The 23,337-nt window shown below is 41.8% G+C and overlaps 1 protein-coding gene across 1 annotated transcript in view; it reads left to right on the plus strand.

Annotated features, from left to right (window-relative positions):
* The window catches only part of EDAR (ectodysplasin A receptor), a 35,832-nt gene extending 15,913 nt beyond the window's left edge, over positions 1 to 19,919 (plus strand). Inside the window, exons 5-11 of the mRNA XM_054592011.1 lie at positions 2,923 to 3,009; positions 3,978 to 4,106; positions 4,214 to 4,288; positions 4,570 to 4,642; positions 6,994 to 7,153; positions 8,238 to 8,298; positions 19,193 to 19,919. Coding sequence (XP_054447986.1) covers positions 2,923 to 3,009; positions 3,978 to 4,106; positions 4,214 to 4,288; positions 4,570 to 4,642; positions 6,994 to 7,153; positions 8,238 to 8,298; positions 19,193 to 19,515 — 908 coding nt within the window. The 3' untranslated portion in view covers positions 19,516 to 19,919. The remainder of the gene's footprint in view (positions 1 to 2,922; positions 3,010 to 3,977; positions 4,107 to 4,213; positions 4,289 to 4,569; positions 4,643 to 6,993; positions 7,154 to 8,237; positions 8,299 to 19,192) is intronic.
* Positions 19,920 to 23,337: the final 3,418 nt, after the last annotated feature.

The following is a 23,337-nucleotide window of genomic DNA, read 5'->3' on the forward strand; positions in this document are numbered from 1 at the left end:
AGTTTCTATTTGTTTTCAAAGGTGTGGGGATCAAAAGTTTCTGATCCTGCTATCTCCTTTGACCTCAGCTTACTGGCCACATAAGTATGGATAATTGAGGAGGATTTTTTCCTTTTTTTTTAAGGGCTGTATTTTTAAGCATATTTTAGTGATTATGCTGTTACAGTTGTCCCATTTATTCCTCCCCTTTATCCCCCCACTGCCCTGCTCCTCCTCTCCCAATAGCATTGCCTCCACCTTAGTTCATATCCATGTGTCATACATGTAAGTTCTTTGGCTTCTCCATTTCCTATACTATTCTTAACTCTCCCCTGTCAATTCTGTACCTACCAACTATGCTTCTTATTCCCTGTACCTTATCCCCCATTCTGCCCCCTGCCCTTCTGATCTCCATTTCTATGGCTCTGTTCCTGTTCCAGTTGTTTCCTTAGTTGGTTTTTGTTTTCATTTTTTAGGTTCAGTTTTTGACATTTGTGAGACTTGTCATTTTACTGTTCATAGTTTTGATCTTCTTTTTCTTAGATAAGTCCCTTTAACATTTCATATAATAAGGGCTTGGAAATTATGAACTCCTTTAGCTTTACCTTATCTGGGAAGCACTTTATCTGCCCTTTCATTCTAAATGATAGCTTTGTCGGATACAGTAATCTTGGATGTAGGTCCTTGCTTTTCATGACTTTGAATACTTCTTTCCAGCCCCTTCTTGCCTGCAAGGTTTCTTTTGAGAAATCAGCTGATAGTCTTATGGAATTTCCTTTGTAGGTAACTCTCTGCTTTTCTTTTGCTGCTTTTAAGATTCTACCATTATCTTTAATCTTGAGATATTTAATAATGATGTGTCTTGTGTTCCTACTTGGGTCTAATTTCCTTGGGACTCTCTGGGCTTCCTGGACTTCCTGGAAGTCTATTTCCTTCACCGGAGTAGGGTAATTTTCCTTCATTATTTGTTTAAATAAGTTTTCAATTTCTTGCTCTCCCTCTTCCTCTTCTCCTTTTGGCACCCCTACGAGTTGGACATTGGGACATTTAAAGTTGTCTCAGGGGTTCCTAAGCCTTTCATTTTTTTTGAATTCTTGTTTCTTCATTCTCTTTAGGCTGAATGTTTATTTTTCCCTTCTGTTCCAAATCATTGATTTGAGTCCTGGTTTCCTTCCCTTCACTGTTGGTCCCCTGTATATTGTCCTTTATTTCACTTCACATAGCCTTCACTTTTTCCTGTTTTGTGGCCATACTCAATTATTTCTGTGAGCATCCTGATTACTGTGTTTTGAACTCTGCATCTGATAGGTTGGCTATCTCCTCATGGTTTAGTTCTTTTTCTGGAGTTTTGATCTCTTCTTTCATTTGGGCCATATTCCTTTGTCTCAGTGCACCTGTTACATTGTAAGGGGAGGAGCCCCAGGTATTCACCAGGGTGGGGCAACCCACTTTGTTGCATTATGGCTCTGTATGTATATGAGAGAGGGATCAGAGAGGGAACAATGCCAATTGCTCAGCTCTTGCCCCACTTTCAGTCATTTCCCTGGCTTCTCACAAGCAAATTGGGCCCTTCTGGTGCTGATTCCCAGGTAGATGGGTTTGTGTATGTTCTAGGACCCCATGGCTCTCTCCAAGGAACTCTCCTGTGAGACTGGGCATTTCTCCCACTGCCACAACCCCCACAGGTTTTTATCACCAGAGGTTTTGAGGCTTTAGTTTCTTATGCTGGAACCCTGGTTTGTGTGGTCTGTCTCACTCCCCAGAAGTCCCTCCCAGCGTATCTGCACAAGAATGTGGGATATACCGGTCAACCAGCCGCCACCTTACCCACCTGGTCTCCCACCTTGCTGTATGTCCTCTTCCAGCCAGCTCCTGGCTCTGCCCCTCCTACCAATCTGAATGAATGCTTTTTTCTTTAACTACTTGGTTGCAAGATTTCCATATAGTTCAATTTTCTGGCAGGTCTGGGGTTTTTTTTGTTTTGTTTTAAAATTGGTTGTTATCCTTTCTTTTGTTGTGTGAGGAAGCAAAGCCGATCTACCTATGCCTCCATCTCAGCTGGAAGTCAGGAGGACTTTTCTTGCCCAGGTGGCTGTGGTCATTGTCTCATGGGTTTCCCCAAGCTACAGGTACAAGTGGCTTTAGAAATACCACTCACAGAGTGGTTGGCTCTGTTTCTCCTGGGAGCCTTCTGTTACAGAAAACAGCCCTGTTTCTCACAGAAGCCTTGCAGACCTGGGTCCAGCATCAGGACTGTTCCTCCTGGCTGGGCTACTGGGAAGCCCAACATGTGTGGAGTTTAAAGAAGACACTCACTTATCACTCAGGGCAAAGCCACTTTCCCAGTTAATCCAGAATTGGTGGAGAAAAAAGCAAGACAGGAGAGAACTTATTTGAAACATGATCATTTTTATTAACTGAAAAACTCAAGTTTAGTCTAAAAGGAAAGTTCACCATTAGAATGTCTTCTCTGTGGTAGAATATTTTTGTTTGTTATTTTAACTGAAATATTTTGTGAATTGTCTGATCACAAAATCAGCTCTCATTTTATTTCTTCTAAGTAACACTTTTTACATAGAACAGGAGTTTTATGAATCACAGTTTTAAAAGAAGACCAAGCTCATAACTGCTCTTAGTTTCTTCACAACTATTTTTTAAAAGTATCATAACAAAAATCCTAGAGAAAAATGCACCAAAATGTTAACTTTAGACGGAGGCTGTGGGTGATTCTTTTATTTCTTTCTTGTGTTTTGTTTTTTTAAATAATGAGCATGTGTTACTTGTATAACTTATATAGCATATATTATTTGGGCTCCTCTCCATCCCATTCCTATTCTGGAATTTTAGATCAGTAGCTCTGTTGCTGCAACAGGTGTTCCAGTGTTAATGGTGGAGCTTCTGCAGGCCATCCTGAGAAATGCACAGCAACTGTTCTCCTTGCAGGTTCGGGAGCCACCTCGGGGGTCTCTGCCAACTTCCCCAGCACTGCTGGGAGCAGCACCCTCTCTCCTCTCCAGCATGCCCATAAAGGTAGGCAGGGTGCCTAGGATTGATATTTTGGAGTTAACCAGCTAGACAGAAGGGGGAGGGCTGAAAAGGAAGATAGGAAGGAATTATTAGAAGTAACCATGAAGCTCTTCTCCATTTCAAATCACTTCCCTAATGTAATTGAATCACATTCAATATGCCAGTTGCTGGAAGTTAGTACTGTCTTTGCAAGGAGTAGAGCCAATCCCTCCATGGATGTCCTGGACCCACTAGAGTATGTTGGTAATGAAGGCACATTCCCAGGGCGCCAGGGGTGTGTGCTCAGAATGCGAGTGGCGAGCGCAGGAGAGGAGCAGCTTCTGCAGCTTCCTGGGCTTTGGCTAGCCCTTATGTCTGCAGCAATTCTGTTGCTGGCTTTCATGTAAACCTGCTGATCTCAACACTTTACTACCTGTTTCCAATAACTGCATTTCAGTCCACTCCCCAATCCCTTTGGGATGGAAGGATGGAGGAGGAACCCCAAGGTCCACAGTTTTTCTCAGAGCAAGACCTCATAGTGGCTCCTCCTTCCCTCTTGTACTCTCTCAATGCCATCTGTTTAAGCATATTTAAGGCCTGGGTCCTCAGCGTGGCTTGGGTTGCCTTTAGATACCCACAGTGTATTCAGCATACATGCCAGGCTTCCATAGTAGTAGAACCAAGGGCAAGCCCAGGAAACAACTGAACAAATCTAAACCATGACATTCCAGAGAAGTCTGGCTCTGCCTCAGTTGAGACCAGCAAGGGGAGTTCATGGGCAGTCCTGATGAGGTGGCCAAAACAAACTAGAAGGGCTGGGTTCTCAGACTAAGTAAGCATTTTGGTTTCTAAGGGCCCCCAGAAAGTGTCCCAAAGGTAGGACCACTGCTTACAGGGGCTGCGGTCTTGAAGGAGAAAGGGCCCTGCCTGATGGATGGGTTCCTGTAGGGACTCTTGAGCCCTAAGTCATTGCCTTCTTTTCCTAACTTCAGCAGAGCTCTCAGGCCAAGGACACCTGGCCACGGCTCTGATCATTGCCATGTCCACCATCTTCATCATGGCCATCGCTATTGTCCTCATCATCATGTTCTACATTATGAAGACAAAGCCTTCTGCCCCAGGTGACTGCTCCTCAATGCCTTCCCCATATCCCTCCTCCTTGAACAGCTCCATCAGTTTACCCAGTCTGTGAGCCTGGCTGCTCACACACTTCTCTTTCTCCAACTAGCCTGCTGCACCAGCCACTCAATGAAGAGTGTGGAAGCTCAAGTGAGCAAGGAAGAGGACAAGAAAGAGACTCAAGGTCTGCAGAGTCCCCCACAAGTGTGGGTGCCCATCTCCAGGGTGCAGATTTTCTGCCCCTCTCGCCACTGCCCTGGTGGCCTGGCCTTCTAACTGGCTATGCTCTTGTGTCATAGGAGTCATAGGAAGGGGTGTCAGTGCAGCCATGTTGTGCTTAATTCTTATGGTAGTGTGGTTTAGCCACCAAGTAGGTCCACTAAAGAGGGAGTGAGCAGTAGAAGGAACTCAGAGCTACAGCTGACTCTAACTCCCCCCTCCCTCAATCTTCCTATTTTCCTACAGATAGTGTGGTGATATTCTCAGAGAAGGATGAATTTGAGAAGCTAGCAGCAGTTCCAGCAAAGAATGCCAAGAGGTATGTCAAACCAAAGCAGCTCCCAGTAGTCCCCATTTCCAGGCTGAAGTGAGGGGGTCCTCAGGCGTCCTGAGTAGGAAGGGGAGCTGGCCATGCCAGGTGAGAAGTGCACTGAGAAACCTCTCAACTAGCCTGGTGGCTGTGCTGGAGACAGCTCCAGAGTGAGCAAGGCTCCAGGGACCAGCAAGGCATCCCAGTCAGCATGGGGTCACAGCCTCACTGTTGACCTGAAGCAGGGACCAGGTGGTATTAGGGGCAGGTGGTTAACACCTACCAGCCACTCTGGGTTGGCCTCCTCCCATCCTCCAGGGCCAGATGCTCCAGGCCTTTCTCTTCAACATCCACCTTCCTCATGGAGACCCCGAAGCTTCTGTATGACCTCTTCCTCGCCAACAGCATGAATAATATTCCTGCTGCTGCTGCCCATGCAAATACTGACAACATAGTGTTGAAGCTAGAGCTGATGTCCCTGTAATACTGTGACAGTGGTGATGAATACAGCTACCAAACATTTGATGCTGATTACCCACCAGACATGAATGTGTTACCTGCATAAGCCCAATGAGCAAGGTGTTAACATTGTGCACATTTGTAGGAAATTGTGGTTTGGATGCTGTCACGTAACTGTGGTCGCATGCCCAGTAAGTGGCTGGGCTAGGAGCCAAGTCCAGGCCATCTGGCTCCAGTGTGTGTTCCACAGGCTATGGATCAACCACTAACACTTAGAGAAGTAAGGCCTCTTCAGGAAAAGATTTGACACATGAAGTCTTTACCAGATTTACCACACACACACATTGAGATATGGAATCAGCTCCAGTTTTAACATCTAAGGTGAAAGGAAGTAATTTTTTATTTGCCCTCTTGTATGATCACTTGAAATCTACTTAGGTTCCAAAAATCCATCCCATGGTAACGGTCCACCTCATGGTTGTCCCAGGACCCCACCCAAACAAATGTCCCTGTTGCAGATGGGGGTGCAGAGGCCATGAGAAGTCACTAAACTGGCTACAGAAAGAGCAGAGGGTAAATCCCTCCTCTCCTAACTCCCAGCCTATGATGTTTCCAGGGTATGTGAACTCTTGCAAAGCCTTGCTTTTTAGGAATGATAATGAATCTAGATGTTCGCATAGAGCTTTGGCATTTATAAAGCACAACCAAGCATGTTATCCCATTTGGAAAACTCCGCATTCTTGATACAAGGGCAGGAAGCAAATTTAAATCATGAAATCTTTGCATACTCGGAGAAAAAAAGGAATTGTGTAGACACAAACTTGGCAGTCCCTTAGAAAATGGTATTCCTGATAATTGCCTCTGTTACCCATGATCATTTTTCAAAACCCCATGAATTTGTGGTCTGAGCAACTTTGTGCACAATCTGGCAAGGATATGCCAGGTCCAAGCTGCTGTTACCAGGGTAGAACTCAGGCTTGCAGTTGTATGGTGGGGACTTGGTTCTTCAATGTGCCTCTTGGGAGATGAATTCCTCCTCCAGTCTTCATCTGTCTAATCCCATGTTGTGCCAGCCTCTCTCCACCTGTACTTCCAGCCATTTCTCATTCCGAAGAGGAGGGGGAAAAAAAAAAAAAAAGAACACTCAAAAACACAGGGATGCATCCCATCACTTAGGTTTCCTCTAATGACTGAGAAAATATTTGGGGACTCTACTTGGAAGAATAATGCTTATTTAATACACAAATGTTAAATAAAAATTGACACTTGACCATTGTTTTTTAAAAGACAAAGCACTGAGATTTCATTCCATCTGCCTTCTCTAGGGTCTTATGAAAAGGAACTGAGGCCGCTCAGTGGTCTGGGGACAGTGGGGCTTTCCACCTGTCCTGCTCTCCAATGAGGACAGCCGCAGGCCACCACCTCCCACGAGGCCTGAAATCTCCTGAGTGTCACCCACCATTTTTGTTTTCTTTGCATTCTCCTGTCTCTAGAGTTATGTTCAGTGTGGGCTTCATTACTGTAATCCAGTCAAGAGAGCTCCCCAAGCTCAGGCTCTGTTAAGCTTTTTTTTTTTTTTTCAGTTATTCCAGAGAGTTGGCACAACATAAACTTGTTTTGTACATGAAGACACAAGGTTGAGGTTTGCGCTTCTCTGGATGACATGCAGAAAACTATAACATATTCAAGAACACTTTCTTGAAGTGGGTGGAGTGGAGGAATGAGCACAGCACCTGTGGGCCACTCTGGGTCCAACTTCCTGGTCTGAAAAGAAATAGATAGGAGGCTGTCTCTCTTTCATCTTATGTCCCACACCCTGTGCCCACAGTCTGCTTAGTGAAAGCTTAAGAAACAAGTCTCTGTATCCCAACCATGAATGAACCTCCTTCTTGTTTCCACAGTGAGAATGATGCCTCGTCTGAGAATGAGCAGCTGCTGAGTCGAAGCATGGACAGTGATGAGGAGCCTGCCACTGACAAGCAGGGCTCCCCCGAGCTGTGCCTGCTGTCACTGGTCCACCTAGCCAGGGAGAAGTCAGCCACCACCACCAAGTCAGCCGGGGTGAGGTTCTGGCAGCCTGGCCACCCACCTTCTGACTTACTGTGTAGTTGGGTAATACGGTATCACTCCCACAGCCCCAGTCAGGAAACCTAGAAGGAGTGACATATTTAGAGCAAGATATTTTAAAAATAAAAAATGTATTTCTTATATATAGTTTCATAGAAGAAAATGAAAAATAATAAGCAAAGACAAAAAGTTAAAATTGCTTGGAATACCATAGGACAGAAAAAAACCCTTTGTAAACTTACTGGCCTATATTCTACCACACTTATAATAGTTAAATATATCTATTTATATACTTATCTATATAATATATGAATACATAACTATATATAGACACAGTATGCACATTTTTCATGTATAAATGCTCCACATGGTTTGTCACCTGAATCAGCCCACCTTGGAATGTGCCATGGTAGGAGTGTGGGCAAAGGTGAGCCAAGCCCTGTCCCAGGGTGTCTGAATGCCTAGCATGTGGTTCACTGGCAGCTGGATCCAAACATCAGGTCAAATAAGTTGCTAGGCAATGATGTTCTTGCTAAAAGTGTCTCTGGTTGAGAGGCTGCATCTGGCCTGGGTTCTCACGGGGACATCATGCTCTGTGCTGCCCAGTTCAGTGACCTCTGCAGTGGGGCCTGTCACTTGCAGAAGCCTGGAGGCCCATGGAGTGGTTATGAGAGATACTGGTTCCAGGGGAGCCTGTGACCTTTCAAGCAGGGCCACTTCTGCACCATCATGGGCCTCATTTCTTGGCTGCCTGCTGTTAAGCTGGGGTCCCCAACATATATCCTTCCAAACAGATAAATGGCAGATGTGGCCTCTGGTTTTCTTGTGCATCTAAATGTCCAGTGAAGCCTAAGAAGCCCCACCAATGGGCATTGAAGGTGCTTGACTTGGATAACCCAAGAAAGGCTTTCTCTCTGAATTATGGATAAGATGTTCATATGAGGACTTGATTCAACATTTCTGATTGGAAATCAGGGTAGAGCAGCTATCTGCCAACACTGAGATGGAGGGCTTGGTTTGTTGTCTGCTACCATTTTCCCCTTTCTGAAAATTAACATTCTCTTAACTTTTTTCATAGATTCAAAGTCGAAGGAAAAAAATACTGGATGTGTATGCCAATGTATGTGGAGTTGTCGAAGGTGAGCATAAGAGCAGTATTCGGCAAGACACTCACCCCAGGTCTTTCTCCAGGACTTTCTTCTGACCACTGACCATGAGAAGAAGGCTCTGGCCAGAGTCCTGATACTCTTGGGAGGGGTCTGAAAAAAGTCGCCCATCCAACTTGTCATGCTCCTCATCAGACAGGCTGGCTGAACTGATTTCAGGATGGAAGGACATGGAATTTGACTCCAAGCTGTGTTAATACATTTCCCCAGCATTTCCCAACACCCTTCCCTCACAATTTAAGGAGCCAACATTCACCCAAGTGCAGGGCCTCACTGGAAGGACACATAGAGTCAGGATACTCCGGCACTCCAGCATGCCCAGCACACTGAGCCTGGAGCAGACTTGCTGCTTGTGTGCTGTCTTGGTCAGAAATAACTGCTGAGGGTGAGTTCAGGAGGCCAAGAACTTTACTCAGGGGCTAGGTTTTCCCTTGTGCCCTCCAGATGATGTCTCTATTTTGGCATTATCATCTTTGAAATCTTTGATAATCGTCATTTATCCAGTAATAGCTATCCTTCCCCTCCCCTCTAGCTGCTCATGGTATATGACGGGGAGGTGTCCCCTCATAAAGATACCTTCTCATTCACCCAAGAGATGAAACCCTCATCACTGAGGTTAGGGAATTCTTCCTGGCTTTCTCTGGCCACTTGGTCTTGTCTCAGTGTCTCCTCCATGGACTGCCTCATCTGCCCCAGGCAGCAGGAGTAGAGCCTGGCACCCACTCATTTTTCCATTTGAGCTGAGCCCAGCACACTGAGCCTGGAGCAGGCTTGTTGTTTGGGTGCTGTTTTGGTCAGAAATAACTGCTGAGGGTGAGTTCAGGAGGCCAAGAACTCTACTCAGCTGTCTGCTGAAATGTGGTCTCTCTCCATATTCATGCCCCAGGGTCAGTCTGTCTGATCAAGCCTACATGACTGGGAGCCATCTGCTGCCCAGTGGAGGATGGTCTGAGATTTGCATTTTATCACTCAAGAAAGCTCTTCCCTACTCCAAAGATGCCTTTGTTTTAAGAGCTCATACTACAGGGTCAGTTTTTTCAAATAAATTTTAGGAAAGAGGAGCCCCTCCAGTGAGACTGGGAGGTTGAAGAGCGTGAAGCCCTGTGCACTTAGCCACCCTCTCATGGGCAACCCCAGAGTGCTGCTGAGAACCTTAGACCAGCAATACCCAGCCTTGAGTGGATATTAGTCATTTGGAGAGTCTTATGCTAGCTCCCTCTATGCATCTGCCCCCAGGTCCTGATGTAATTAGTCTGGGGTGAGTCCCAGTCATCAATGTCTTATGTTTTGTTGGGTTTTTAATTAAGCTTTTTATTTTGAGATCATTGTAGTGGTAAGAGGTGATACAGAGAAATCCTGTAATACTACTCGTCACCCAGTTTCTCCCAATGGTAACATCTAGCCAAACCATCCCTGTAAGTCACAATCAGGATATTGACATGGATACAGTGAAAACCGCCCACTCCCTCACCACCAGGATCCCTCTGGTTGCCCTTTTATAGCCACATCCACTTCCTACCTACCCCACCCCCTCCTTAGCCCCGGGCAACCACTAATTTGTTCTTGATTTCTGTAGTTTTGTCATTTCAAAACCGTTATATGAGTAGAATCGTACACTAGTATAACCTATTGCAAATGTTTTTTTTTTAATTCAGCATAATTCATTGGAGATTCACCAAGGTTGGTGCATATCTCTTAGTTTGTTTCTTTTTATTCCTAAGTAGTAGTCAGTGTTAAGGATGTACCACAATTTGTTTAATTATGCATTCATCCATTTAAGAACATCTTGGTTGTTTCCAGTTTAGGGCCCTTATGAGTAAAGGTGCTGTAAATATTCATGTAGAGGGCTTTATGTGAACATAAATGATCATTTCTTTGGAATAAATGCCCAGGAGTGCAATTGTTTGGTCATATGATAGATTAGAGTTTTAAAAAACTGCCATGATTTTCCAAAATGGCTTTACCATTTGCATTCCCACCAGCGTTGGATGGCTGACCTAGTTTTTCCACATCCTGGCCAGCATTTGGTGGTTTTATTGTTTGGGGCGGGGGGGTGAGGGGGGTTTCAGTCATTCTGATGGATGTATTTGATATCTCATTTTGGTTTTAATATACATTTCCTTAAAGTTTGAACATCTTTTCATGGGCTTATTTGCCATCTTCATATCCCTTCAGTGAAATGTTTCTTCATGTCTTTTGCTCATTTTCCAATTGCATTGTGTTGTTTTTTTGTTTTTTGATTTCTTTGCTGTTGAGTTTTGGGAGTTTTTAATGTATTCTTGATACTAGCCCTTTGATGGGTGATCTAATAGATTGCTTATTTCCAAATATTTTCACCACTCTGTCCACTTGTCTTTTCATTCTCTTAATAGGGTCTTTCATAGAGCAAAGTTTTAAATTTTGATAATCATATTTATCATTTTCCTTCTATAGATTGTGTTCTGATATCAAAGCTAAGATCTCTTTGTTTAGCTCTAGGTCCCAGTGATATTTTTCTGTGATTTTTTTCTAAAAAGTTTTGTAGTTTTATATTTTCCATTTGAGTCCACAATCAGTTAATTTTTTTCTTTTCTTTTTTTTAATTGGAAATGCTATTACAGTTGTCCCATTTTTCCCCTTTTGTCCCCCTCCACCCAGCACCCCAACTCCCTCTGGCAGTCCCCCCTCCTTTGATCATTTCCATGGGTCATGCATATAAGTTCTTTGAAAACTCATTTCCTATACTTGTTCTTAAAATCTCCCTGCCTATTGTGTAACTACCAATTTGTACTTCTTAATCCCTTCACCTTTCCCCCATTTCCCCGACCTCTCTCCCAACTGGCCCCCATCCCAATGTTCTCATGTCTATGATTCAATTTCTGTTCTGCTTGTTTACTTAGTGTGTTTTTTAGATTCAATTGCTGATAGTTATGTATTTATTGCCATTTTAACAGTCATAGTTTTGATCTTCTTTTTGTTAAATTAGTCCCTTTAACATTTCATATAATAATGGTTTGGTTTTAATAAACTTCAGCGTTACCTCAGCTGGGAAAAATTTTATCTGCCCTTTGATTCCCCATGATATCTTTGCTAGATAGGATAATCTGGGTTGTAAGCTCTTGCTTTTCATCACTTCGAATACTGTTTACCAATCCCTTCTTGCCTGCAAAGTTTCTTTTGAGAAATCAGCTGACAGTCTTATGGGAACTCTTCTGTAGGTATTTATCTGCTTTTCTTTTGCTGCTTTTAAAATTCTCCCTTTCTCTTTAACTTTTGGCATTTTTATTACTATGTGCGTTGGTGTGTTCCTCTTTACATCCATCTTGTTTGGGATTCTCTGTGCTTCCTGGACTTGTATGTTTATTTCCTTTACCAAATCAAGGAAGTTTTCTTTGATTATTTTTTCAAATACATTTCCAATTTCTTCTTCTTTCTCTTCTCCTTCTGGCACCCCTATTATGTGAATATTGGAACATTTGAAGTTGTCCCAGAAGCTCCTTACACTATTCTTGATGTTTTCCATTCTTTTTTCTTTGTATTGTACTGATTGGATGTCTTTTTCTTCCTTATGTTATAAACCATTGATTTGATTCTTGGCTTCATCCACTCTATTATTGATTCTCTGTACATTGTTTTGTTTTTTTTTATTTCAGTCAGTACCATATTTTTCCATGTGTAATGAGCACTCTTTGCCCAATTTTTCTTTCGCAGGAAAAATAAAGATGCACATTATGCATGACTAGTACTTGAAATACCTTGTATTTGTTCTTGTGTTTATTTGTTACATAAAATTTCTTGTACCATAATATGTTGAAAAATAAATGCTAAAATTCCTTTATAATACTAGAAACAAGTATCTAAATATAAATAAATTTAAAAATTGAATTAAAAATTAAAACAAAAATTTTTATCCTGAAAGTTTGGTCCAAAAAACGTGGGTGTACATTACACATGGCAAAAACATGGTATATATTTCATTTCTGCCTGGGCCTTTTTTATGCTGTTGAAGTACTCACTGAGGTCCTTGAGCATCCTTATAACTAGTGTTTTGAACTCTGTATCTAATAGATTGCTTATTTCCATTTTGTTTAGTTCTTTATTTGGAGTTTTGTTTTGTTCTTTCATTTGGGTCACATTTCTTTGTCTCCTCATTTTGACAGCCTCCCTGTGTTTGTTTCTATGGATTAAGTAGAGCTGCTATGACTCCCTGTCTTGGTAGCATGGCCTAATGTAGTAGGTGTCCTGTAATAGGCACAGCCTCCCCTATCTCCAAAGCTGTGTACTCAAGGTGCACCCTCTATGTGGGCTGAAAACTCCCACCTCTTATAGATGAGTCTTGATTGCTATCAGCAGGTCAGACATCTAGTAGGACTGGCTGTGACCCCTGGCCAGCAACCACATCCCTACATGGCTGTGGAGGTGGTTGGGTGGTGCTTTAATGTAATCTGTAACTGTCTGCTGGGCTTGCAGGCTCTGGGGTTTCCCAGGTGGTACAGGCCAAAGTCAGCCTCAGTCCTGTGTTCTGTCTGGGGCCCCTTGGCATAACCTATAAAGTGATCTACAGTGGCTGCTGCCAGTGCCAGGACTGTGGGCATTCAGCAAGAGGCACAAGGGCTGGGCTCAGGTGTTTCTTGTTTGAGAGGATTTAGGTAGGTCTGAGTGAAGCCTGTGCCTAGCCCAACCCTTCATATGGAAAAGCCACTATTACTAGTGGGGGAGGGTTGCTTATGTGGGCCCCTAAGTTGGATGGGGAGGACCATTAGGTAATCATCAGGGCAGGGCTTACCATTTGAACCAGGTCAATGGAGATTCAGATATGGTACCTCCACTCTGTGGCTCTGTGTGAGGGAGGGCTCAACAAAGGTAAAATTGCCACGATCTACAGTTCTGTCTGGGAGGTAGCTGTCCCCCAGCTCTCACCTTGATGCCAGACACTTCAGTTCCTCTCCATATGGCACTGGTGCCCTCAAGCTGCTTCCCCATTGCTGGAGCCCAGAGGGAGTAAGTCTGAGTAAGTCTGGGAGTCCTGCAAGGACCTTTAAGAGGAGAGGCCTGAGAATCCCACAGTTTCTTCTGCCGACCCAACCCCCACTGGTTTTTACAACAAGAAGTTATGGATATTGTCTTTCTGGAATTGGAACCATGGGCTGGGATCCATTGCTCCTGAGATATCCCTCCATTTTATATCCACCACGCATGGGTTTAGGAACAGTAAGTTCTGCGTCTCCACATCTCCACCACTCCATGCCTCCTACCCATCTGGATGAATGTGGTTACTTTAATTCCTCAGTTGTCAGACTTCCATAAAGCTCAATTTTCTGACAGTTCTGAGTGATGGTTCTATATTTTCAATGTAATTTTCCTGTGGTTGTGCGAGGAGGTGAGCTGTGTTTATCTATGCTGCCATTTTGCCTCACTAGACTGGTTATAACATTAGCACTAAGTTGAATAAGAGTGATGAGAGCAAACGAACTTGCCTTCTTCCTGGTCTTGAAGGGAAAGCATTTAGTTTTTCACTATTAAGTAGAATGTTAGCCGGGGGCGGGGGGGTTGTAAGTGATTTACATTACTTTTGTGAATAGATTACATTATTTTTTAAAAGATTTCTTTATTTTCAGAGAGGGGAAAAGAAAGGAGAAGGAGAGGGAGAAAAACTTTGAGAAGCAAAAGAAACATTGATCAGTTACCTCTCACATGCCCCCAACCAGGGACCTGGCCCACAACCCAGGCATGTGCCCAACCAGAAATAGAACCGGTGACCCTTTGGTTTGTAGACCAGCACTCAATCCACTGAGTCACACCAGATAGGGCTACGTTATTTTTAAAATATTGAACCAGCCTTGCTTCCCTGGAATAAAGCCCACTTGTTATGTGTATAATTCTTTTAATATATTGTTGAATTCTATTGGTTAATATTTCGTTGAGGATTTTGCATCTATATTCACAAGAGATATTGATCGATAGTGGGGGTTTTTTGTACTGTGTTTATATGGTTTTGGTATTAGGCTAATACTAGCTTTACAGAATAAGCTGGGGAATGTTTACTCCTTTAATATTTTCCAGATTTTATGTGGAATTTATGTTAATTCTTTGAATTTTGGTAGCATTCTCCAGTAGAACTATGTGGGCCTGTAAATTTTCTTGGTGGGAGGAGGGTGTTGTTGATTTTTAAAACTACAGACAGACTCCATTTTTTAAAACAGTGATAAGGCTATTCAAATGATCTACTTCATATTGGGTGAGTTGTGGTAGTTGTTGTTTGCTATATTCTGTTATTATCTTTTTAATGTCTCCAGGGTCTGTAGTGATTCCCCTTCTTAATTGCTTGATAGTGCTAATTTGTGTCTTCTTTCTTTCTTTTTTTTTCAATCTTACTAGAGATTTGTCCATTTTGTTGATATTTTCAAAAAACTGGCTGGCTCTTTTCATGTTTACCTCTTGTTTTTCTTTTCTCAACTTCATTGTTTAGTGCTCTTTGTTATATTTTTCCTTCTCTTTACTTTGGGTATTTTACTAATACCCAAATATTTTGGGTATTATTTTACTAATATTGGGTAATATTTTACTAATCTTTTTCTAGGTGCTTGACATAGGAGCTTAGATTACTGATTTGAGATTTTCCCTCTTTTGTAACATAGGTATTTACTATATAAATATCCTCTCATATTGCTTTAGGTAATGTCCTATAAATTTTGATATGTTGTATTTTTATTTTCAATTACTTAAAACATTTTCTTTGAGATTTCTTTGAATCACTGATTATTTAGAAGTATGTTGTTTAGTCCTTATACTATACCCAATGCATTAACAGTGGTGCAAGACAGAAGCCAGCAGAATAACAGAGCTCCCTGAATGCAATGGGAGGTCGGCACTGTGGAGTTACTCCCACAAATCAGGAAGTGACTGCCAGTGACTCTTCCCAACATGGGAATCACCAATAGCCTTTGGTCCCAGATCCTCCCAGAAAGATTAGGACCCCACATCTTTCTTCCTTCCATCCTCATATACCATCCGATTTTCTTAGAAAGGAATGTCAAGGAAGCTGGCAGAAACCTAATAAAGGTCTCTGAAAACTGTGTTTCTCCATTTGAAAAATAAACCATGTCTTTAAATGCACTAACTTATGGGGAAATACATGCAATGAACGAAAATCAATCTTTACCCCTCCCACCCTCCAAAAGTGTGTTGTTTAGTTTACAAATGTGTGAAAATATTCCTATTACGGTATCTTTCTGGTATTTTGATTTTTTAATTCCATTTTGGTAGAAGAATACACTCTGCATACAATTTCAATTCTTTTAAATTCTTTTGTTCAAGTATAAGGCCTTCACTTGAAAAGAATGTGTACTCCGTTATTTTGGGGTGGAGTGTTCTATAAATGTTGATTGGATTCTCTTGGTTAATGGTGTTGAGTTCTATATTCTTGCTGATTTCCTTCCAATTGCTCTATCAGTTACCAAGGGAGAGGGGTTTGAAGTCTACAACTATAATTGTAGATTTGTGTATTTATTCTTTCAGTTCTTTCAGCTTTTGCCTCATGTATTTTGGAGCTCTGTTGTTTGATGCATACATGTTTAGAACTGCTATGTCTTCTTAGTGAATAGACCCTTTTATCAGTATATAATATCCCTCTCGATCTCTGGTAATTTCCTTTGTTCTGAAGTCTGCTTTAGCTGATGTGATAGCCACTTCTACTTTCCTTTTATTAATGTTCACATAATATATCTTTTCCCATTATTTTACTTTCAACTTGTCCATATCATTATATTTGACATGAGTTTCTTGTACACAGCATGTAAATGGGTAATATTTAAAGGAAGGGAAGGAGCAAGTCAAGGAACATATAGCAAGAACTCATGGACAAAGCCAAAGTGGGGAAAGATTGAGGGAGGGAGAGGAAAGAGGAGGGAGGGGAAAGCGGTGGGGGGAAGGCGGAGACAAATGTATTTGAAAAAATTAATTAATTTTAAAAAATTTAAAATAAATAAATAAATAAAATTCACTCTGCCAAGCTCTGTCTTTTAATTGGAATTTAAGCTTTTTACATTTAATGTAGCTATTGATGTGCTAGGGTCTAAGATTGCTATTTTATGTTTACTCTGTGTTTAGACTATTTTTATTTCTCTGCTTTCTTTTTACCTGCTTTCCTTTAGGTAATTTAAATATAGAAATCCATTTTGATTTTTTTTTTGACTGATGTATTTGATGCATTTAGAGTGAATCTTTTCCCATATATATTCCACAGTTTACTGGTGTCATTATTTTACTAGCTTGACTAAAGTATATACACTTTACCTCCCTACATCCTTCTTGTTTATAGTTGTCTTATATATTTCCTCTACATATATTTAGAACCACATCAGTTGCATCACCTGACAATAATAATTCATAAACATAAAAAGAAAGCCTATTATATTTACCCAAATTTGTTTACTATGTTATTTTCAGATGTTCCAATGTTTATTCTTTTATCATTTCCTTTTTGTTTAGAGACTTCCTTTAGTCACTCTTTTAAGGTAGCTTTGCTAGTGACAAATTCTCTGTTTTTCTTTATCTTGAGGATATCTGGATTTCCCCTTCATTTCTGAAGGATATTTTCAGTGGGTATGGGATACTGGATTGACAGTTCTTTTCTTTCAGTACCAGAAAACACTGCGCAACTTCCTGCTGGCTGGTGTCTGATCAGAAATCCACTGTCATTCTAATTGCTTTTTCCCAATGGTTAAGGTGCTCTTTTTCTCTGGCTGCACTTAAGACTTTCTTGTCTTTAGTTTTCAGAAGTTCACTTATGATGTGTCTTGATATGACTTTCCTTAGGTTTATCTTGTTTGGAGTTTTCTCAGCTTCTTGAATCTGCACGCTTTTGTTTCTTCCCAAGTTTGGGAAGTTTTCAGCCTTTTTTTTTTCAGCCTCACTTTCTTTTTCTGTCCTTCTAGGACTCCATGAAACAAATGTGAGATCTTTTGTTGTAACCTAACAGATCCCTGGGGCTCTGTGTTTTTCGGTTTATTTTCTATTGTTCAGATTCAGTGATTTCTATTCTACTATTCAGCTCACTAATTCTCTCCTCTGTCTTTAGTCTTCCATTGAGCATATCTAATGAGTTTTTAATATTGGTTATTGTATTTTTCAATACAATAAAATATTTCCTTTGGTTCTTCTTTATATTTTTTATCATTTGCTAAGGCTTTCAAATTTCTTCATTTTTTACAGAGAGGGAAAGGGAGGTAGGAAGAGAGGGAGAGAAACATTGATGTGAGAGAGAAACATCAATCAGTTGCCTCTAGCATGCATCCTGACCAGGGGTCAAACCCACAAGCCAGGCACGTGCCCTGACTGGGAATCAAACTGATGACCTTTCACTTTGTGGTCTGATGCCCAACAAACTGAGCCAAACTGGCCAGGGCAGGCTTCCAATTTCTTTATTTGTTTCAAGCATATTTGAAATTACTGCTGAAGCATGGCTTCTTTAAAATGTTTGTCAGATAATTTTAACATAACTTATGTTAGTGTTGGCATCTATTGACTGTCTTTTTTCATTTATTTTGTGATCTTCCTGGTTCTTGGTATGATGAGTGAATTTCTATTGAAACCTGGACAATTTTATGTCATGTTATGAAACTCTGGATCTTTTTAAAGCCTTCTATATAGCTGTTCCTGTTATACCTCTGTGGCAGGGGAAATGGGGGTGGGGGGATGCCACCTTGTTACAGGCAGATGCAGGTAGATGTTCAAGTTCTCACTCAGCCTTCATTGATACCCAACCATTGGCTCCCTTTGACTGCTGGTTGTAGGGTGGGAATCTATTTTTCCAAGTGGTCTCTGCTGACACTATTGGGGTTGGGAGGCTTATTTTCAGCTGATAATAAGAAAGTCCAGGCTCCCTACTTGGCCATCCCTGACAACACCCTGGTGCAGTGCTACAGCCTACTAAGGGTGGACACCCAGGCTTCTCATTCAGCCTTTGCTGGCCTTGGTGATGGTGGTACCACAGTTTTTCTGTGGTGGTTGGCTGTAATAAAGCAGTTATTGTTTAAATGTGTTCTTCTTACCAGGCTTCTCTTTTCCTAGTGCTTTAATTAGAGAGAACAAGCCTTTGTTGGAGCTATTTTTGTTATTGCAGGAATTTGGATTCCTGAACTCTTCAGCTCCATGTTTTGGATGATGAGGCAAAAGAAAACCCAAGGAACTCACCATTGTAGCATTGCTCCAGTCCTGAGGTCCTGAGCTGTCTTTTTTTCTCCACTTTCCAGCATCCTCTTATGTTTGCTTTATACATAGTGCCAGGGGCTTTAGCACTACTGACCTGGAAAAATAGGGAAAAACATACCTAGTCCACCTTCCAAAAGTGTGAAATATGTCATTTTTTTTAAGTGAGTCTAATGTATAGCAAAGTCTGAAAACCACTGAGCTGGCAGTGACTTTGCTCAGATAACACAAAATTTGGGTTGTCTTTGAGAGCACCTTTCACAAAAGTGACTACTGTTCCCATAAAAGGACCATGGTACTATGCCTCTGACCTCCTTCCCAGAGCAGGTCCAAGTAAGGCAGAGTTACTCAACTAAGGGTAGCCTATATTGAAGGCTTTAGTGATTGCTGAAAACAGTCTTTAGGGGATTACTATTAATATAAAAGTCAATATGGTTATGGTAGTAATTTTCCTAGGAGGAGAAAGGTCATTAGTGGGATTAGGGTTTATGGAGAGACTTCTCATGTGGCTGCCGAAGTCCTAGACATTGTTCACCTTAAGCTATGCATTTATTTTGAAGTGGTTTTCTACATCTGTGTTTTATTTTACAATTTTTTAAAGGTTTTTAAAATAATTTTAATGATGTTGGGCTTCTGTTGACTGCATCTGCAACATCTAACTGGTCCTTTATATCCTCAGGTCTCAGCCCCACGGAGCTGCCCTTTGATTGCCTTGAGAAAACTAGCCGAATGCTCAGCTCAACATACAACTCTGAGAAGGCTGTTGTGAAAACATGGCGCCACCTCGCTGAGAGCTTTGGACTAAAAAGAGATGAAATTGGAGGCATGACAGATGGCATGCAGCTCTTTGATCGTATCAGCACAGCAGGTTACAGCATCCCAGAGCTGCTCACAAAACTGGTACAGATCGAAAGGCTGGATGCTGTGGAGTCCTTGTGTGCAGACATACTGGAGTGGGCTGGGGTCATGCCACCTGTCTCCCAGCTACCTACTACATCCTGAAGAAAATGCCTGTGGATTGTCCTTCTTGGCATGTGCCAAGGGTATAATCAGGGCTCTGCAGCTGTAGGTGGTGCCAACAGACTGCCAAGAATGAAGGCTTTTTGTGCTATGTCACCAGGTTATACCTGAGGCCAGCAGTCCCCAACCTTTTGGCACCAGGGACCAGTTTTGTGGAAGACAATTTTTCCATGGACTGGGGTGAGGGGGATGGTTTCAGGATGATTCAGGCTCATTACATTCAAGCTCACCTCCTGTTGTGTGGCCCCGTTCCTAACAGGCCCAGACTGGTACTGGTCCACGGCCTGGAGGTTAGGGACCCCTGCCTTAGGCTATTTGAAGGAAGAAGGGGAAATGAGGTGTCTCTTCCAATCTAACTAAAGATAAGAGATTAAAGCTAGGATACTGCCAGCTACCCATCTGCACCTCACCAGCTAGAGTAAATATTTATTCAGCCAACGAGTCCCTTGATTAACTCATTCAAGGGATATTTTGGGGCACTCAATGAGCCAAAAAATGTGGGAATGACAAAGGTGAAGAATCTGGTCCCTGTTTAAAGAGTTTACATCCCAGTGAAAGAAGACATGCCACTTTTCTAGAAGATAAAAAACAATCTAAGAAAATGGAATGAAAGTCCGGAGAGAGGGAGATGGTTTCTCGCTGAAGTGGTGAAGGAGTCATCCTCATGAAGAAAACAGCTTGAAAGTTTGGTAAAATGGCTGCAAAATGCAGACACCCCACTACATGCATTGTTTCAGGTTCAGTACAAGTGATGTCATTAGGATAAATTTGCCTATTCTTGAGGTCATTATGTTTTTACAGCCCTTCTAGTCACTAATGGAAGAGCTCACCCTGTAGCCTGTTTTATGTCACTGATATGCAAGGCATGCATTTGTCCAGTCGAGAAGACCTATGCATAGAATAGCTATGCAGTAGTCAGTTTCACTTACTGCATGGGTCCTAGGCCTGGGGACCCAATTGTTTTTTTTTTTTTATTACATATTAATTGCATTCCAACTCTCATTCTCAGTCATATTTGACTCTTTGGGGTCAGCATTTAAATTGTGTGTCAAGCTCTTTTGCTTTGAAGAGAAATGGGTGGTCACCTCTGCTTAGAAAGGGAAATGATGACTTCCTAAGAGTTCAGCCACACATAACTTTAGATTTCCAGAGTGTTGAAACTTGTGAATGAGCCACATAGCATGAGAGTTTTAGGGTCTGGCCTTCTAAGCCAGTCAGGGAAAGTGGAGCCCCCTATGGAGGGGGAGGCTGGACTTGAAGTCCAGCGACCGGGTTCTAGTTGTGCCAAACTGGGCCATTTTCTTCACCCTCCCTAGGCTTCACTTTGTCATCTGCAAATGAGAGGTTAGTCTGTCATTCTATAATCACAGGAAAAGTAAGGTTCAATGAGCAAAAAGAAAGTGGAGCTATAGGAAATGCCAGCCCTTGGGAGTGTTCCATGGAAGTGACTACCGTGTTAGTCATTAAGTAAAATGGGAATTAAAAAAAAAAAATCCCTCAGATTTCAAGCTTTCACAGTAACTGCAATTGTTTGGGATACATTCAGAAATGAAGTTAATAAACTGGCATTCTTCTTGGCAGATTCTCTTACTACCTTTGCCATTGCCAGAACTAGTGAGCCAGGGTAATGATCACACTGGGGGTTAGTGTGGTGCTCTCTGCTGAGCTCCCTAATGACAGGTCTCACTGTAGCAATTACTAAATTAAAATCATCCTCTCACTTATAAAGCAATGTGTTTTAAAATTACAAGTTGCACGACTGAGCAAATGCTTTGAGGGGGGAAATCAGTGATATTTAAAGCCAATAAGCAATTTCCCAGAAATGAATGTAAAATATACTGTGATAGAATCATAATGAATATTTGATTTCATCATATACCACTGCCTGCTGCTGTTTGTCAGAAGCTATTTGATATATCCTGCAAGCTAAATACACTGCAGCAAAACTTAATTACACTTTTTAATTCCCCCTGAAATCCTGGGTGCCCCTTTCCCCTGCTTGTGATAATGATAATGAGAGTCTCCCCCTTAGAGTGCAAATGTCACATGTGAGGAGCATGCATTTCCAGAATAATAGCTTACAGCTTCCTTGGAACAACATTTCAATAAAGGAGCAAGGGTGGCTGTTTCTCTGGCCCCCCTCGTTGGGAGATGAAGGGAGTGCACTCAGTTCACACTGTTGAATTCTGGGGCCAGAGATCAACCATCAGATCATGTTTTATTGACTCCCATCCTACCATTTTTAGAGAGCTAGTTACACCTTTCTTTGTCATTTACTCATTTGGAGACAAATCCAAAAACAAAGGTTTACTATAGTAAGTTTTATCCTATACACAAAATTCAAATCAATGAGGCCATAATGATTATTACTGACCAAAGCCAGGACTCCACCCTGACCTTTTGTATGAAGACAGTCATTATTTTGTTATACTTAAAAATATTTAGAAAACGCCCCCGGTTAGAGCTGTGGCCCGTAGCCAATGAAGTCTTGTCATTTTTTTTTTGTCTAATTCTATATATATAACTTATTATATGTTACAGTTTCAATTAACAAACTAATAAAAAAGAGATCCACAGACTGCTACAATGTGAGCTCTTTGGGAGGGGAAGGTAGGGGACTGGAAAAAGTTCTGATTGCTCTGTTCCTGGTTATTGCACTATGTATGATGAGACTATAAGATTAGGACCAGCCAGATATGAAATACCTAAAATGTTATGGCCTGGGCCATTCACTCAACAGAAGCAAGCATTACAATGAGATCATGTAAAAAAAAAAATACTTGGAACATTACTTTCCAAGTTGCCATCATTTGTTTATAAGGCATTGATTCACTTAGCTACTGCTATGTAGCATACTGCCCTAACATCATTCAGTGGCTTAAGCCAACAACCATTTGATTATTACAACTCAGGGGTCAGTGAGGGTCCTAGCTGACCTAGGTTGGGCTAAGTTGGTTGTGGCTCGGCTGCGGCTTCTGTCAGCTGGAATACTTTAACTGGAATAGCTCTATTCCATTTTCACTCCTCCTCCTCCCCAAACAGTCATCTAGCCCAGGCCTTCATCATGGCAGTGACAGGACCGCAAAAATGAGGAGTGACAGAAAGTTTCTTCAGGCCTAGCCTCAGAACTGGCACACCATCACTTCTAGCTCATTCTATTGGCCAAAACAAATCCCATGGCTAACCCAGGGTCCAGGGTGGGGAACGACTCCACTCTATCTCTATGAAGAACTGCAAAGTCAAAGAGTGAAAGGTAATAAATTGGGACAGATAATGCAAATATCCACAGCTATATTAGTTTCCAACAGCTGCTGTACCAAATTACTACAAACCTACTGATTTAAGAAACACAGATTTATGATCTTGTTGGTCTGGAGGTCAGAACTCCTAAAATCAAGTTTTCAGCAGGATTGTGTTCCTAATGGAGACTTCGGAAAGAAATCAGTTTCCTTGCCCTTTCTAATTTACAAATTCCACCCATATTCCTTAGGTCATGGCTCTTTTCTATCTTCCAAGCCAGCAATCACATTGCTTTGACCTCTGCTTCCATCACCACACCTCCTTCTCCACCTCTCACCCTTCTGCTTTCCTCTTTCCCTTATGAGGATTATAATCCAGGATAACCTTACCATTTCAAAATCCTTAATTTAATCACAACTACAAAGTTCCTTTGCTATATAAGGCCCCATATTCACAGCTTCTGGGGATTAGGAGATAGACCTCTTGGAGGGATCATTGTTCTGCCAACTACAGCAAGTGTGTAAGAAATAGTGGAATATGACAATGTAACACCACAGAGGAAGC

The sequence above is a fragment of the Pteronotus mesoamericanus genome, unplaced genomic scaffold (assembly GCF_021234165.1).
Source record: "Pteronotus mesoamericanus isolate MK-2021 breed Mesoamerican mustached bat unplaced genomic scaffold, CSHL_Meso_final scaffold_31, whole genome shotgun sequence".
Classification (NCBI taxonomy): domain Eukaryota; kingdom Metazoa; phylum Chordata; class Mammalia; order Chiroptera; family Mormoopidae; genus Pteronotus; species Pteronotus mesoamericanus.